At 39.9% G+C, this 18,794-nt stretch overlaps 1 protein-coding gene across 1 annotated transcript in view; it reads left to right on the top strand.

The window, feature by feature from the left end:
• The first annotated feature begins 7,860 nt into the window (after window positions 1–7,860).
• Window positions 7,861–18,794, top strand: part of C1QL1 (complement C1q like 1) — a 104,634-nt gene continuing 93,700 nt past the window's right edge. Inside the window, exon 1 of the mRNA XM_073683218.1 lies at window positions 7,861–9,169. Coding sequence (XP_073539319.1) covers window positions 8,561–9,169 — 609 coding nt within the window. The 5' untranslated portion in view covers window positions 7,861–8,560. The remainder of the gene's footprint in view (window positions 9,170–18,794) is intronic.

Here is an 18,794-nt window from a genome sequence, read left to right as displayed (position 1 = left end):
TATAACCAGTATGCTCCCGCTGTTCCCCTGGTACCTGGAGAGCAGGTCTTGAAGAGAAAGAGACGGCTCCACAAGTTGGATGACCAGTGGGAGAAGGACCCGTACACCGTACTGCCCTCAAGTCATGAGAACCCAAAAGTATGTGTCATCAGTAAGGATGGAGGAGAGACCACGGCCATTGTCTCCAGAGACCACCTGAAGAAGTGTTCCGAACAGCTGCAAAGCCCTAAAGAAGATCAAGAAAACACTCAACCCGCAGAGGAAAGGGAAGAAATGATCAGTACCGTACTCGGAGACTTTCCCCGGTCCTGGACTCAGATCAACAATGCAGTCGTGGTACCCGTCCTCACCTTTCTCCAGCCAGCCCCTCAAGGGCCTACAGAAGAACAGGTAGTGTCAGAAGAGCATCCGGCCCAGGAGGCAGAAGAATCCATACCAGCAGCCCAGGAGAATCAACCCTCTGCTAGTAGTGAGCCTGCCGTGCCCCTAGTAAGCCAAAGAGTACGCAGAAAGCTGCCATACCTACCCGCAACACCTCCTACACCCTGTAGTGCAGAACCAGATAGTGGGTTACGTAGGACCACCAGGAGCACTAGAGGACAAATGCCCGCTCGCTGGAGAATCTAAACTGTAATATATATTTACCTGTACATACGTAAATGTTGAAAATGGTTTATGTTTGTTGCCTGGTTACTAATTATGTTTCTCTAGTTACCCTTCAGGTTTATTTGGACTGACAGGTTATGGACGCTGAATAAACGGAACTACATGTAGATAGTTGCACCTTGGTGCCTCTTGCGAAGATGGCCGCAGAAGAGAAAAACTGTCTGGCGTGGCCCAAAGTATCTAGCCTCAGCCTTGCAGCCACGCCCAGGGCCAACGCTTGGGGTTTGCTTTGGACAGGTCCCCTACTCTGTGCCAAGACTTCACCTTGTTGGGTGATATGGACACCTGGTTACGGACACGCCGTGACCTCTAAAGACTAAAGCTTCTTGTATATATGTTATAGTATTATTGTTTATACCCTGTATTTGTGTTTTCTTAAAAATGTGTTTAGTCCCGGAGTACTAAAATTCACTAGGGGGGAATGTGGCACCCCAGGGGTCTGGTTGCCACAGTAATAGAAATATTACGTCTGAGAGCAGGTGGGAGGTTTCTCTGGTCAGGAGCCCTTAAGCATGCAACACTTCCTGCCCAGACCTGGGAGGGGAGGAATCTGCCCTTATAAACTGGGTCTGGGGCGGGATTAGTGAGTTGAGTCAGAGCCTGGAGACAGTTCCAGACACAGGGAGAGTTACAGCAGGAGCTCTGTAGGAGCAGTAGCTGAAGACCAGGGGCTGGAGCTGAGCAGAGCTCGCCCTGGCAGAAGAATCTGATAACCGGACACCGGAGTCCGAGGCTGTGGGGACTGATATCCACCCAGCAGCAGAAACCAGCCGGCAGGGGATTCCAGGTCCTCTGGCCATAGAAGCCCGGAGGCTCAGTCACAAGGAAGGGACCAGCACCGCCATCCAGGAGCGGAGGCTATCAGAAGGCCCCAAGTCACCAGCCATACGGGTGAGAACCACACGGTATACTCAGGGACATGGGCTATTTCTACCCGCTTACAGCAATGTAGCCAGAAAGAGTGCAGATAGACGGGGAGGCCTACAACTCCACCTGGCCAGGGGAACTCCTGTTTGCTCGCAGACTGACCAGGCCCCTTATGCTAGCCAGTACTCCCGGGAGGGTCTGCCTTAATATCACCAGTAAAGACCCTGAACTGCACTGCAAAGACTCTGAGTCGTTCCTGCTCATCGCCGCACCAGCACTACTAGTGCTGGGACGCCCGTGCACCATCACTCCCATCATCCACGTTCCCTGCCCTGAGGCCATACTCCTCTCGTGGGGAGTTATCCCATCTTTTGCTGCGCACACCACACCAGCCTCAGCGGACTGCCTCGCAGCGGCGGTACACCCTGACCGCAATCCACGGGTGGCGTAGTCGGACAATTAACCTAAAACCCCTAAAAGACTGCCATCGGCCTGACCACCCTGAGCCATGGGACCGGGTCGCCGCCGCGGAGACTACAACTCCCAGAGACCCGGCTCCGGGTAACCCACACACGTCCACACTAGGCCCAGGGGGCGCGTCATATAGCTGGCTCCCTAAGACACTGACCACTACTGCTGTTTAGTAGCAGTGGCCAAACATGCACCCTGCTTACAAGCTGTTTTCTTTTGAGCTTGTTAGCACAGCTTTGAAGCTGGCACAGATCGCTGGAGTACACTGTTATCTCCTAATCCCGGCCATCTTCAGTGCAGTGCTTACAAGCTGGACAGCAATGGTGGTCGGTCTCCTAGGTAATGTTCTGTAAGCAAAAGAAAAGAGAAATGTTAAAGAGGTTGTCCACTACTTTTACATTGATGACCGAGCTGCTCTGTCTGTCTGAGGCTTGGTACTGCTCATCCACCTCCTATTCCAAACAATAGCCGCCGCCAACACCGATAACAGTTAATTGGCGGGGGTGCCAGGTGTCGGACCTCGGCCGATCAGTCATTGATGACCTATCCTAAGGATAGGTTGTCAGTGTAAAAGTAGTAGACAACCTCTTTAATTTCTTAAGAATGATTATAACTTTTAAAAAAAGTTAAGTGCAAAAGTGCAAGCACTATCCAACAACACTCCTCTATGAAGATGGGAATAACCCTTTAGTGGAAGCATGGTGCTTTACTACAGTAACAATGGCCATAACTATGAGAGTTGTGCCTTGGATTTGTAACCTGTACACCCCTCATGGCTTTGGTAAAGTAGGTTATGATTCTGATGCTTAGTAATGTCTCTGACACATTCTTGTCATTGCTTTAGCTTTTCAGTGCAGTTTATTTGTGAATCCAGGCCTTCAGTCAGTTGTTTTACTTAGCTTTTATGGTTTTATCTACTTTTGTAGCTATAGTTGTATAGGTCTCCTTATGACATTTTCTGTGGACGCCTGAGCCTTTGTGGTGATTATTTTCCAGGCTGAATTTTTATTTTACCTCTCCAGTGGGGTCTTATTTTTTTGGTCCACCTCACATAGGTCAGACAACGTGTCCTGAATTTGGAAATAACTCTCTGGAAAACAGCTCCTGGTGTCTCTAGGTTACTATTACATTAAGGTTTTACTTTCTTTGCAGGTTCCCTTGCAAAACTCCAGCACCTCTTTATTAGATCAAAGGCCAAATTCTGGGAGAGTGAGTTGTCTGAAGCATCTGGATTTATGTTCTGTGTTTTCAAGACTTTGGGATTTGTCTATAGCTCAAGTTTAGGAGATCTTGGTAGCTCTTGATTTGTGCCTATGCTTGTTGAGAATTACTACAGAACTACCTGAAGGGAATCAATTATGAATGCAGAGTTGTCACACAGATCTATACGCGTGCAAGAGAACATACTGACCAATGATGTCGATGCCTACAGCAGTAGAGATTAGAACGGACACTAAATTCTTAGCAAATGCTCCACTTACCTACTATTAAAATTGCAAAAACTTTGCAGGGTGCCTTCACACACAGTATTTGTTGCCGTTTTCTTTTTTTTGTGTTTTACAATTTTTTTTGCGAAATGTTGCCCTGTAATAGGGAAATGTCAAAAGCACTGCAAACGGCATGTTTTTTCCTGTAGTATGTTAACTCGCATTTATTCTGTCAGTCACTTTTTTTTAAAGATAAAAAAACAGCATGTTGTATGTATGAGGTTTTTTTTTTCAAGCAGTTTGTGGCATTTTTTTTCCAATTGACTATTATTGTCTTTCTTTATCTTTAATGTGTGGCCCTTTAAATTATTTAAAGGGCCGTTTGAGACCACCAGAATATGTCAGGTTGACCACCACTGGTTTTATGATCACAATGAATCGACAATGCTGATTGGTCAGTCATGTAAAAACATCTATTATTCCTTGTAATCATCCATTTCATACCAATAAGATGAGGATGTTTTTCAGTAGGATGACTGACAGCATATTCAGAAATTTATCTTTCTCATGATCGCTATTTTATCTCACATCTCTCCAGACCTGAAAACCTTCCCAATCATTTACATACAAATGTGCGAATATTAACAGCTTGTCTTGTAAAGGTGCACTTTTATAAGCTGACAGATTTAGGTTTAGTGGTCCTTTAATTTATGAATATCCTGATCTGTCCTACATGTCAGACATACTGTATAAAGCTCCTGCGGCCTGGTAAAAATCCCTTAGGGGGTCCTATGAACCGCCACATATCGTTATGTACAATGGTTTCACAAGATATACATATATTATAGTTGAGAAGTTATTAAAGGGGTATCTAATATGGAAAAAGGGTTTTTTAACTTTCTAGAAACTGTGCCACTTCTGTCAATATTCTGTAACTAGCAATGCTGGTTTGCCCCATTCACTTGCTGCAACCCAGTTTTCTGATTGCAGGCAGCCCCCTTTAATGGTTTTCTGTACCCTAACCCTCATTTACAGTTGTCAAATATATATCCATCACAGTATGTGCATTAGAAAGTAACATCAACATTAAACTAATGTTTTAAAACTTGTCTAATTGCTTTCGATAAATGTTTGCTCTGATTTTTGCCCTGAAAAACAATGTGAACATTTGGAATTACCTGGATTTCCACATTGCTTACAAAATATGGCCTGACTGTTATCTAAGTAACAACTATCGACAAACACAATCTAACTAAGCTTATAACAAAAACAGTCGTACTTTTCATATCTATTATTGAGCACATATGAAAAACTAAGTGAACATCTATGGTAATGATGGCTTCTCCAAGCATCAATTGGTAACAGGTGTTTCAAGTAAGGATGTGATATTGGAAGTGGGCTCTGATGCTTTGCCTATTAAAGGTAATCTGTCAGCAGGTTTTTGTTATATAATCTGGGCACAGCATGAGGTAGGGGCTGAGCCACTGATTTCAAGGATGTGTCACTTATTAGGCTGTGTGCTGTTGTTTCAGCACAATGAATGTTTTACCAGCAGGAGATTATCACTGCTCAGACATGTGCCAACCACACCCCCACTGCTGATTATCAGCTTACTATCAATATACACTGTACACAGAATGAATAGAATGCTAATCAGGGGTGTAGGGGGGCTCAGCTTTTTGAGCTCTGCTACATCTTCTGCAAAGAAAATTCTTATTGCTGCACAACTTCTGCACCCAGTAAACTAAGGGACACATTGCTGTAATCAGGGTCTGTTTCCCTACATTATGCTGTTCTCAGATGACATAGCAAAAACCTGGTGACAGATTCCCTTTAAATAAAGCCCCCATGATAACAGGCAGAACAGCACAGGTGCAAAATACTGACAATCAACCACTCACACCCCTGCCGTCCATAAGGGGGTGGCTGTTTAGTGATATAAATGCATACAGTGAAGACTTGTATAAGATGCCAGGCATACGTCATACTGATCCGTATAGTGCATGCCTGCTTACAACGTAATATTATTGATGCCCATACTATTAGATCAGGCAGGTTGCCCAACACTATATAAGTACACCCCAATTACCCTCACCAACATTACAGGGCCTGGAATTGTCCTGCAAAGATGAAAAATACATGAGGTACTAGTTAATATTTTGGCCAAAATACGCAAGCTCGTAACTGGCATCTAGGGTCCTCATTGTCTTGCAAATCCATACAATAAAATTAAAAGCAATTCCCAGAAAAGACATAAAATCCAAAAAGTATCACAGAAAAAAAGCACATATACTTATCAATACCTGGTCACAATACTATTGTACTGCAGAATGCAGCTGGTCCCCATGATAAAAGACAGAGGCAGCACAGGTGCAAAATACTTAGGAACAACCCCCTCACATACCTATCCTTCAAGTCAAAGAATGTTGATTAGTATTATAAATTCATACTGATAAGACTTGTATAAGGTGCCAGTCACACAAATACATGTAGTGTACCATGCCGGCTTATGGCCTATTAGCTATGCCCAATTTTAGTGTGAACAATGCCTCTAGGAAAATAACCATCAAAAGGCCTCAGAAGATGTATTATAGAAAATGCATAAAGCTAAAAATGGTGTCAAAAGCATAGCTAAAGTCCTTGGTGTAGATCAATCCAGATCAATCCATGGTTAGAGAAATTGTTTACAGATAAGGAAAAATCAGGACTGTTGCTATTTTCTCTAGGAATGGGTGTCCGTTTTTAATAATACTTGAAGAGCACAATGTCTTATTCCCAACAGTATCTGCAACCTAAGGATAAAAGATGCAGATAGAATGGTGTCAGCTCCATGTTTCACCATTCAGTCTGTGAGTCTGAGTCTCAGCACAGCAGGCACTATGAGGTCACAAGATCGCGCCTGCTGCACAGGAACTCCCTCCAGTTACTGCACAGAGTGTAGCAGCACATCAGGGGGACAGGGAATGGTGAATTTTTTTTTGTAGATTTTGTCAGTCATGACTTGTGGAAGACACTATGAGGCATCATAAAGTGTGGGGGGCTGTGGGGGCCATTAAACTGTGTGGAGGGAGTGTGGGGGAATCATACTATGTGGGGAGCTATGTGGGCCATCATAGTGTATGGAAGGAGCTGTGGGGGATATCATGTTTTATGTGCGGTTATTGGGCCATCATATTGTGTGGTAGGTACTGGGAGTATTGTGTGTGGGGGATCATACTGTGTGGGAACCATCATACTATGTGGGGAGCTATGGGAGCCATCATAGCGTGCATAAGGAGCTGGGGGGGACAACATATTGTGCGTGTGGTTATAGGGCCATCTTACTGTGTGGGGGTCACTGGGGGCATCATATTGTGTGTGGGGGATAATACTGTGTGGCAGGGGGCCTTCATACTGTGTGGGAGAAATGTTGATCAAGGTACATCTATACTTATAAATACTTGAGGCTTAATATCAGGAACAGTATAATTTACTGATTTTTATAAAAAATGTATAAAAGCAGTTAATGTTATGGTTTTGATTAGCTGCTACAGGTAAGAATACACATTATGATGAGCCCAAAGAAAAAATGGTCCGCTCGTGCCAGGTCAGTGGCGAGGTTCCGACCCCCGGGGTCTCTATCTATAGTGACCTGGCTATTTTTACCTTTATAAATGTTATAATAAGCCCTATCATAACATGTATTAGCATTAACAGCCAGTCATCATACTTAGTTATGCTGAATATTAAGTGATAACAATTATTATAAAATAATAATGACAATAATTAAGCAAAATTAAGTTTGACATGTTGGTTTGGCTTTCCACAACAATCATCATGGTCACTCATATGAACCCTTGGAAAAATATATTGCCCACGACTGTTGTAGAGATGCTGTAGCATGACCTGAAGAGGGATCTGCCTACCAGGTATCCCAGAAGTATTAATCAACAACCAAATTACATTTATAAGAAGGATTGGTCCTGAATACTGCCTCAATGGTGTGAAAATGTGATATGTATCATGGTGGCGGTAGTTACTGCTAAAGAAGGATCTACAAGTTATTAAATTTGAAGGATCGCTTAGCTTTACTCACCGCACTTTGAATATTTACTCAATTGGCTCAATAAAAGGCGTGAATAGTACAACAGTTTTTTTTTTATTCGTTTAATTTGTGTTCCTCTATAATTGCGATTGGGAAAGTATCAGACTGCATTTTTTAGTAACCATTCAGAAATACAAGTCATTTCAAAGGGTTCTTTTACTTTTTCCTTGAAGTGGTGCATTATACTGTAAGCATACATACTGTACCTTACAGGGTGTTTGCACTATTCCCGAATATGCTACACCTGTGCCTCCCTCTGCACAGAGCTGCATACTCTCTTTCATCCTTTAGGGGGCACTGCTCTGCTTCATATATAACAGTCAGGATGCACAGACCAACCTCTCACAAGTTAGATTCCCTGCTGCCTTTCTGCCTTGCCTCAGCAGCTTTCACCCTTTCTCGTAATCTTCTTCTTTCCAGCTCTCTCTCTCTCCTGTCCCTGTCCGACACTGCAGCTGCTTCTCTCTCTTCTTCCCACTTTAATCCTCTTCTCTTTAAGTATTCACATTTACCTGCTCCCCCTCCTCTTCTCTGTCCTACCCCTCTTCTTATCTCTCTCATACAATTCCCTTTCCACTCTATTCTTAATCATTGCTTTCTCCACTGTTCTGTCACATAATATCCATTCACTTTTTTGTGTCACACATTTCTTCCATCTCTTGCAGTTTCTTCTCATTCCTGCCAGGGATCCATTCTCCTTTTTTACTTTATTTGCATATTATTTCCTGCAAGTTCTATCAAGTTCTCACCTTTCTTTATATTTGATCGCTTTCTTCTTACTTTTGTCTCTTTTTATCCCTCCTAGTTTTGCTCACCCTCTGCTTTTATTTTGTTCTTGCTCTTCTAGTCTGCAATTTTCTTTTACCACATTACTTGTGGTGACTTCTACAAGGCTATCTATACCCCTTCTTTTCTGGAGGGGCCATCTTGCCTCTCCACCACAACATTCGGCACCATAGCTCCCCCCAGCCGCGCAACCCCCCGTCCCTTGGCCCCATTTGGCCTTGGGAGGAAGACATTGGTGGCTGTGGCTATTGGCGTGGTGATGGTTCTGATATTGGTCATCCTAATTCCAGTGTTGGTCAACTCAGTGGGCTCCGATGGCCACTATGAAATGTTGGGCACCTGCCGGATGGTATGCGACCCCTATCTCAGCAAAGCAGGGGCAACCACCACTAGTACCAGCATCAGAGCCGGGACTGGAGCCGAACCATTGAGTGACAGAGGACAACAAGCTCCATCAACTTTAGTTCAAGGTCCTCAGGGAAAAGCTGGACGTCCTGGTAAACCAGGTCCACCTGGAGAGCCTGGGCTACCAGGTCCACCAGGTCCACAAGGACCACCAGGAGAACGAGGAGAACCAGGAAAACCTGGACCACCGGGCTTGACAGGAGGAGGTGTGAATGGAGCCATAAGTACAGCAACATACACTACCATTCCCCGTGTGGCCTTCTATGCTGGTCTGAAGAACCCCCATGAGGGTTATGAAGTCCTCAAATTTGATGACGTGGTCACCAACCTTGGGAACAACTACGATGCAGCAAGTGGGAGGTTCAGCTGCACAGTACCGGGCACTTACTTCTTTACCTACCATGTCCTAATGAGAGGTGGAGACGGCACCAGTATGTGGGCGGACCTCTGCAAAAATGGCCAGGTGAGTGTGCAGCAATGGATTGTTTTTAGTTTTATTTCAAAATTGTAATTGTATTAAGATAAATAGATAATATAAAAAATATAAACTTGATAGAATCAAATTAATGTCGCAAAGTTTTAAAAATCTCAGATTGCTATTTCTTTTCTGCAAAGCCATATATTGTATATATTTTTTTATTGAATTCACAAAGTCACTATTAATAAAAAAAACTTGTAAAAATGGGCAAAATAATACTGATACGGAAACTTAAAAAATTTCAGTTTTCATAAATAGTAAAAATATTTTCCATCCTTTAGAATTTATACCATAAGGCAATCATTTCTGAATAAGAAGCACAATATAAAATGAACACCGCACTGTGTATTTGTCACACTAGAGGCTTTTTCTCTTCACTTTCCTTCCACTGGGAACTTGTAAAAACTGAAAATATTCATATGAACTCTGCACTAAGCTGTGTATGTTCTGCAGGGTTATATGAGGTTTTCTGTATTAAACTTCCAAAGTAAATTAAATGATGGATATTGTAAAGAATTTTGTGAGAGAAAGAAAAGAAAACATCAAGGAGAGCAGAAAGATATTTAAAGATCCCTAATGGGTTATTTTCACTAGAATTTCCTTCTATTCTAGAAGTTCGGCACAATCTTCACTTGAGAAGCTTCCTGATTGGCACTATCAGAATTAATTAGCATGAAAAAAACAAGCTACCCTAGAGGGAAAATGAGTAATGTAGATTAACGAAGTCGGCCATGAACTACACGGGGCAGCTACATTGTGGCCGTCATACTGTATTAAAGGTTCTTGTTCTGCGGTCCCCGTAAGCTTACATGTTCTTATTATCCTATTCCTATTACTATCCAAACATTGACTGATGCAGATTTTTTTTAGGAGAAAGAACAATGGTCACAATGGTGACTTATTAAATAGAACGCCTTAGGGACAGCGCTTATCCCGTCTCCAAAGTTTAAACGTTAAATCACCCGCAGACAAGGGTGAGATAGCTCAATGGAGCAGGGAAAATGAGTTTACCCAGAGGAAGTGAAAAACTAGCTGAAAGGTAGACAGTTAGCACATGGTTGGAAATACATGGCAGGAAAGAAATCTCGCCTAGAGAAGAAGGGAGGTAAATTATCTAGAAAATATGTGGTCAAGAACTCTTGAGGAGTAGTCAAGAACATCTTAGATTTTCTGCAGATTAATCATGAGATATTTTGAGGGTGACAAGGAAGAAGATTAGACTGAGTATATAATGCTGTAGCCCTCAAAGAAGTTGGAGCAGAGGACAAGAAAAAGACAATACTCCAAATCTTGGTAGCTTGAGAAAAGTTTGTGAACATTTTGAAAATTGACAGTTAGTCATCAAATGTAGGACATTATGAAGATCAAACTATCTACAAACAGTAGTTTGAGAAGACACACGTAGATGTTTAGAAGTTCCAGTGGATGATTCTAGTTCTTGAAGACAGGGAACATGATTATCGAGGTTAGAAAGAGACCTGGTCCAGAGGACAATTCTCAGTTCCAGACAATTTTTCTTTTTTTAATTTTTTTTTTTACATTTTTCAAAAGTTTTCATGTAACCATCTATCACTGTAATATATAACATTCATTTGTGCTTCGGACAGTCATTTTTTCAACAATTACATTGGTAGTCACATCATGGAATGAAAAAATTATGACATCTGTCTAATCCAATCATGGTAAAAAAGAAAATCAAAAACATGAAAAATGTGTGGCCACTACCAAAATTTAAGGAGATTTTAGAATTTAAAAGACAGAAATATTAAAAAATAATCATTAAAATAACACTATATTTAGAGGAAATAAGTCTGTTATTGTACCATAAAATGTAGACACCAGAAGAACAAAATAAATGTAAAATTCACGAAAAAGAAAGTATAGAACAGTCAACTCTTATATCTTCCATCCCCCAATGCAATGTTCACAATGATATAAAAGCCACCTTCCCATAGGAGAAGGACTGATATTCTATTATGGTTTGGACATTGTTGTGTTTACAATGAGGTGAATAAATTCCCATTTGCACTTCTTCTCCCGATCAGTACTTTGTTACAAAGAAAACAAAAAAATGCAAATGATGCTAGTTCAAAGAACACTAAAATACAAGGACAGAACTTGTACATGAAAGGAACAGAGTGGTAAGTAGAGACATCTAACAGGGATACAAAGAGATCCATTCCTAAGACACGGACTAGTCAAAAGTAGGGCAAAATATTTAAAGCTGATGAGTTGAAGGAATTATTACTGAAGATATTATGCATCAAGAAAGAACAAGATCGTCTAAGAAAAGGAATGAATATAGAGGCAACACTGTCTATAGTGAAAAAGTAAAAGAAGCAAATGATTAATTAAAAGCAGATGCAAGAAATACTAAATTAGTGATGCAGTTAACCTCAAATGGAAGGGTAATGGAGGATTTGAGAAGCTTGGATTATAGTGAAGGTCAAGTTGGAAAGAAAAATAGTCCAATATGGAGCAGCAAATAGCCAGTGAAATTCTCAAACAACATGGAGTAATAATATATTAAATGACAGGACAGAATACCTTGGTGAATGACCATGAGATCCAACCATTGAAGAATAGAGTCTAGCGAGGGGCAAGAATGGCTGTATTACAAATGGAATTGGCACCTAAGCCTCTAAGAGAAACATAAAGCTAAAATAGGCAGATATTATCTACTGAAGGGATTGGAGAGACAACCCAGTAAGGAACCAGCCTGGTTGTTTAGTCTATGTTAAGACTAGAATGAGCCAATATGGGCCAAATGAAGAACTACTTATGTTGAATCCAAAGAGCTATAATGTTTGGGTTAGAAATACTTTGGAAGACATCTAGTCAAGTTAGGGCAATTCAAGACTGTACTATCCTAGTATGTACTAAGATAAGGAGAGATAGTGTGGGTAAATGAGAGGTAGTATGTGTAAAGAGGACAAGTCCAATAGCTATCCACTGAATAAAGCAAACATCGATGGTAAATTAGGAAGTTATCAAATGTAACAATGCTGGCCTTAATCAGATGACTGTTCTGATAATTCATGAATTAGATAATCCACATTTACATATAAATATATAATGTACAGTAAGTAACAACAATGTGGACTGGCCTCAATAGCTTTTTAGTGGTTCAGCTCATTATTGGGTCTGATGGAACTGACCATGTTGCCGATTTGTACATATTGATTCTCACCAAAGAAAATTTCCATGGGACTAGGATGGGGATAAGACTAAAGAGATTCTTAGAGGGTGCATCAATATAATGTGAGGTTCAACAAGGTCAATCAACGTGAAGCAGGGATATCTTAGAGGCGAGTTCACTGTTGGATAGCCTAGAACTGGTGAAACTCAGTTGAATGAGGTGACAAGGTGACAAGCAGAGGCACAATGATGGTAATTACAACATATATAAGCATTGACTAACCACAGAAAACCTTTGACCAGTAACATTCTTACCACAGATGGTACATCCAATAGACCAGGTAGCTACAAAAATATAACATTGTACATCATGTACACATTGATCCCCCACAGTACCTATTACTTAAGTGATATCTTATGTAGATCTCATTTATTTGAATGTCAGGAGGGTGTTCTGCTTTTAGAAACATAGGCTTAACAGGAATGAAGCGCCAGTGACAGCGCACTAGTAAAGCTGTGCTCATTCTATACTGTGGGAGAGCCATAGAAAATCACATTGTTGCTATTGGTAACCGAATACAAAAAAAGTGCAAAAGTTCAATATAAAAAATCTACAAGAGCAGATAATATTTAGAAAAATAGATAATAGCCCATATGTCACATAATATGTACAAAAATGCATGTGTCTATTTCTATAGTTTTAATTGCCATGCCATTTGTTATGTTTGTGCAAAGATACATATATAGATATCAGATAGATGTGAGATACATAAAGACAGATAGATAATAGACAGACAGATAGATAGCAGTACCAATCAAATAAAGTGCAGATGCAAGTCAGAGTCTACACTACTGCATATATACAGTAAAAAATGGCAGTGCTCCAATCTAAAAAAGTGAAAAATTGCATTTATTCCAAGCCTGTTTACATGGCTTGGAATAAATAAAATGTTTCACTTTTTTGAAATGGGAGTACTGACATTTTTATTTTACAAATTAGATAGATAAATAGATAAATTGATTAATATTAGAAAGGTAGTAATAATTTAGGTTAGGGATCCATATTGACATGGGTTCACCAATGAGACACTGTATGATCACAGCATAAAACCCAACTCACGAACGTCAATCACAAAATATCAGACACTGTCACAATTCACAATGGTGGCAATTAATGCCATTTTCCCATGTTGGTAGTCACTTTTTTTTTCTTACTGGTGAAGATTTAGGCAATTGAGTTACTTGTGATTTTACTCTGATTAAAAAGAAAAGATTCTATAAAAAATGATGAAAAGTAAGTATATGTAGACAAATATATACATTACTTCACCAAGTCCTACTCTTACGGTATCCTATTGTTACTATAATACCGGCATTATTAAGCTATACCTTAAATAAGAATCATGTATATGGAAGGTACTGGCCAGTTTTGGATGTAATCTATAATAGCCAAGTCATGGAAAGCTTGTATTGCCATGTTTGAGCCATGCAAGACAATAATGCCAACCCCTGAGCCACAGCGCCAGCTAGAATCTGTTTTAATGACAGAAGATATAAGATATACTGCTGTAAAGAAAGGTTGGAAGTAATAGGCTTCTGTCTGCTAATAGAATTGTGATCTCTAAACCCCTGTAAATTCGGCTTCCCACCAATAATTCTCAATTTATCCTGCTTGTTCCCTGGAGAATGGTAGCAAAAAATCCATAAGCAGCAGCATAACAATTATTCCAGCAAGAATGGAAAACAAAAAGAAAAGTCCTGGAACTAAAGAGAAGTGAGAGAATCCAGGAAATACTTCTTTAGGTTTCATTATTCACGATGCAAAATAATAAAATCCTAAAATCCAGCAACAAGAGTTCCTTAGAGAAAAGTGAAGTATGAGACTCCCCAAAGCTGCTCATGATTCAGTATCTATTTAAGTGGAACAACTTTTCTAAAGATGAAATTAAATTTTGGTGATGTGCAATTAATCAAAAATGACAATGTGTATAGTAGCATATATATATATATATATATATATATATATATATAAACTTGTGACTCACTGAAATTTCATAACAGTAGTCCAGAAAATACATATTTTAATTATTAGTGATTTTATTATTATTTTACATAAAAAAAACAAATGAAAATGATCTAGAAATGCTAATAGTTTGACACAGAACTGTATGATAAAAATAATGCGTGATTAAAAAAATAACTATCATTAAAATAGTTTATCACATGCTAGCGATATATGCTGGAGCTGTGTTTTTGGTGGTTCTCTACCCATACAAGTAAGTTTTATAAAATTCTATGAAAGGCTAAAAATCTAGACCATTTAATAATTTTGCCATTCATCAGGTTTCCAATGATTTTTTGGCTTACATCACAGGATACTGATCTACAGTACTATCTGTCTGTCTATCACCCATCTGATATCTATTTCTTATTCAATATTTATATTGAATGCTCTAAATCAACTATATCTAAGGGAAAATATAGCGATCTTCCTTTAATCTGGCATCTGATAATAGAACAATTCTGCTAAATTGCAATTTGTCTCAGTAAAAAAGTGAGTGATTGTCTTGCAGTCGAAACACAGATATAATGCAATTAGTGTACTCCTTTGGTTAAATAATAGTTAGTAACAGATTTTGTATTAACTTTTTTTTTCTTTCTTGATTAACTATTAAAAGATAGTTTTATCTACATTTCTATAAAAGTATAATTATCCAGAAAGTTTGATAATCTGGTATCAGGTCGGATGATATTTTTCAGCACAATTTATTCTGATTATCCATGTAAAAGTAACTTATGAATTATTGCAATTTTCATATTCACCATTAGATGTCAGTACAACCAGCAATCCATTTAGAACATCTCACTTTACAGCCTGCAGTGAAACTGAATATTTCAATTGAACTAACACTTATAGATTTAAGTTGGTGTTTATTGAGAAATAACAGTCTGTAGCTGTCTGTTAGTAGAAATGTAACTTCTCATATGAGTATTTAAATGAACATCATTTTATGTTTTACATTGTAAGACAAATGGTGATTAAATATTCTATTTCACAGCTCCCACAATCTCCTTCAACTGTCTTTTCTCACCATTCACAAAAAACTCAAACCACTGAAGTAGTGTTGATGGTTTGCAGCAGCTGTCAAGCATTCTCGAGCGTTATCTTCCGTGGTGATAAACACTTTCACTTATTTAAGATGGAAGGAATTACTGTCATTAAACAAACGAAGAAGGCAACAAGTAGAAAATGTATTTACATTTACAGTGAAGGAATAAGTATTTGATCCCTTGCTGTTTTGGTAAGTTTGCCCACTGACAAAGACATGAACAGTCTATAATTTTAAGGGTAGGTCAATTTTAACATTGAGCAATAGAATATCCAAAAAAAATCAAGAAAATCACATTGTATAAATTAGATAAATTTATTTGCATTTTGCAGTGCGAAATAAGTATTTGATCCCCTACAAACCATTATGAGTTTTGGCTCCTACAGACCAGTTAGACGCTCCTAATCAACTTGTTACCTGCATTAAAGACAGCTGTCTTACATAGTCACCTGTATAAAAGACTCCTGTCCACAGACTCAATCAATCAGTCGGACTCTAAACTCTACAACATGGGCAAGACCAAAGAGCTTTCTAAGGATGTCAGGGACAAGATCATAGACCTGCACAAAGCTGGAATGGGCTACAAAACCATAAGTAAAATGCTGGGTGAGAAGGAGACAACTGTTGGTGCAATAGTAAGAAAATGGAAGAAATCCAAAATGACTGTCAATCGACATCGATCTGGGGCACCATGCAAAATCTCACCTCGTGGGGTATCCTTGATCATGATGAAGGTGAGAGATCAGCCTAAAACTACATGGGGGGAACTTGTTAATGATCTCCAGGCAGCTGGGACCACAGTCACCAAGAAAACCATTGGTGACACATTACGCCTTAAAGGTTTAAAATCCTGCCGTGCCCGCAAGGTCCCCCTGCTCAAGGCACATGTGCAGGCCCCTCTGAAGTTTGCCAGTGAACACCTGGATGATTCTGTGAGTTATTGGGAGAAGGTGCTGTGGTCAGATGAGACAAAAATTGAGCTCTTTGGCATTAGCTCAACTCGCCGTGTTTGGAGGAAGAGAAATGCTGCCTATGACCCAAAGAACACTGTCCCCACTGTCCAGCATGGAGGTGGAAATATTATATTTTGGGGGTGTTTCTCTGCTAAGGGCACAGGACTACTTCACCGCATCAATGGGAGAATGGATGGAGCCATGTACAGTAAAACTCTGAGTGACAACCTTCTTCCCTCCGCCAGGACATTAAAAATGGGTCGTGGCTGGGTCTTCCAGCAAGACAATGACCCCAATCATACAGCCAAGGCAACAAAGGAGTGGCTCAAAAAAAGAAGCACATTAAGGTCATGGAGTGGCCTAGCCAGTCTCCAGACCTTAATCCCATAGAAAACTTATGGAGGAAGTTGAAGCTCCGAGTTGCCAAGCGACAGCCTCAAAATCTTAATGATTTAGAGATGATATGCAAAGACGAATGGACCAAAATTCCTCCTGATATGTGCGCAACCCTCATCATCAACTACGAAAAAGTCTGACTGCTGTGCTTGCCAACAAGGGTTTTGCCACCAAGTATTAAGTGTTGTTTGCCAGAGGAATCAAATACTTATTTCTTGCTGAAAAATGCAAATACATTTATCTAATTTATACAATGTGATTTTCTTGATTTTTTTGGGATATTCTATCTCTCAATGTTAAAATTAACCTACCCTTAAAATTATAGATTGTTCATGTCTTTGTCAGTGAGCAAACTTACAAAAACAACAAGGGATCAAATAATTATTTCCTTCACTGTACCACTTTAAAGGGGTTCTCCAGGAATAGAAAAAAACATAAAGAAAATGCCACTTTAAATAAATTACTAAATACCTTTAATTAGCTAATCAGGTTCTTTTTTTATTTAGGGTGGTAATTACTTTCGTACATTAAAATTATCACCATCTTGCTACACTGAAAGAAACCTGTCCTAGACTGTAGGAGAAGGGCTTGTGAGTTAGTACAGTAGGAAGCTCCTTCCCTTACTTCATTTGTAGGTAGATGTGTTCTCATTGAATATCCTGATCTAATACTGGAGATACCAAGAGTGCTGAAGTAAGAAGAGGCTGCTCAAACTGCTGTCCACCCTCTCTGTCTCATGTAATGCTGGGGGTGCCAGAGTGCTATCCAACCTGTTTTTCTGATCTAGTACTGGAGATATGAGGGATACTGATGTAAGAAGAGACTGTTCACACTGCTGTCCCCCATGTCTAGCTAATCTAATACTTGAGATGTCAGGATGCTGAGGTAAGAAGAGGCCACTCACACTGCTGTCCACCCTGTCTTTCTGATCTAATACTGAAGATACATGGTGTGCTGAGTTAAGAAGAGGCTGCTCGCACTGCTGTACACCCTGTCTAGCTAATCTAATATTTGAGATGTAAGGATGCTGAGGTTAGAAGAGGCCGCTCACACTGCTGTCCACCCTTTCTTTCTGATCTAATACGGGAGATACCAGGCTGCTGAGGTAATGCTGTTCACCCCATTTTTCTGATCTAATACTGGCAATCCCAGGGATGTTGAGGTAAGAAGAGGCTGCTCATACTACTGTGGACCCTGTCTATGATCTGATACTCAAGATATCAGGGGTGCTGAGGTAAGAAGAAGCTGCCCACACTGGTGTCCACCCTGCCTATATGATCTAATACTGAACATACTAGGGGTGCTGAGGTAAGAAGAGGTCAATCCCACTACTGTCCACCATGTCTTTCTGATCTTATACTGGAGATGCCAGGAGTGTTGAGGTAAGAAGAGGCTGCTCACTCTACTGTCGAACCTGTCTATATGATCTAAAAATGAAGATACCAGGGAGCAGAGGTAAGAAGAAGCTGCTCACATTGCCGTCTACCCTGTCTTTCTGAATGCTGAGCATCTGCATAAACCTGGAGATCACCTATACCATTTACAGTCAAGCTATCTTGAGGTCACAGCAGCGGAGCCTCCTACTGTAAATGCTTACAGGCACCTGTCCTGTAACAATCTAGGGCAGATATCTGTTCTAGACAACAGTCTTTAAATTTATTATAGTTATTACCTATACAAGTGTGATTCAATTCCTTCTTTCCTCACTGCTTACATTGTACAAATAACCCTACCATACAAAGCCTAAATGTAGCCAATATGATGCACAAATAACAATGCCATAACTGCACTGTGCAAAACTGATATACACTGTGTTCCAAATTATTATGCAAATAATATTTTCTCAGATTTTCCCAAATTACCTATATGAATTTCAGTCATTGTAATTTTCCAGTCAAATAATTATTAGAGTACAATTGAAAGGTTTTTGTACAAACTGCCTATGATAACAGTATATTTTTAAAAAAATAAAAAACTCAAACTGCACTCAAAATGCATGTTCCAAATTATTAT

Source organism: Phyllobates terribilis, unplaced genomic scaffold, assembly GCF_046119375.1.
Source record: "Phyllobates terribilis strain yellow unplaced genomic scaffold, ASM4611937v1 Scaffold_5__5_contigs__length_657084704, whole genome shotgun sequence".
Classification (NCBI taxonomy): domain Eukaryota; kingdom Metazoa; phylum Chordata; class Amphibia; order Anura; family Dendrobatidae; genus Phyllobates; species Phyllobates terribilis.
Note: the sequence above shows the minus strand (reverse complement) of the source record. Positions and strands in the feature narration are given on the sequence as shown.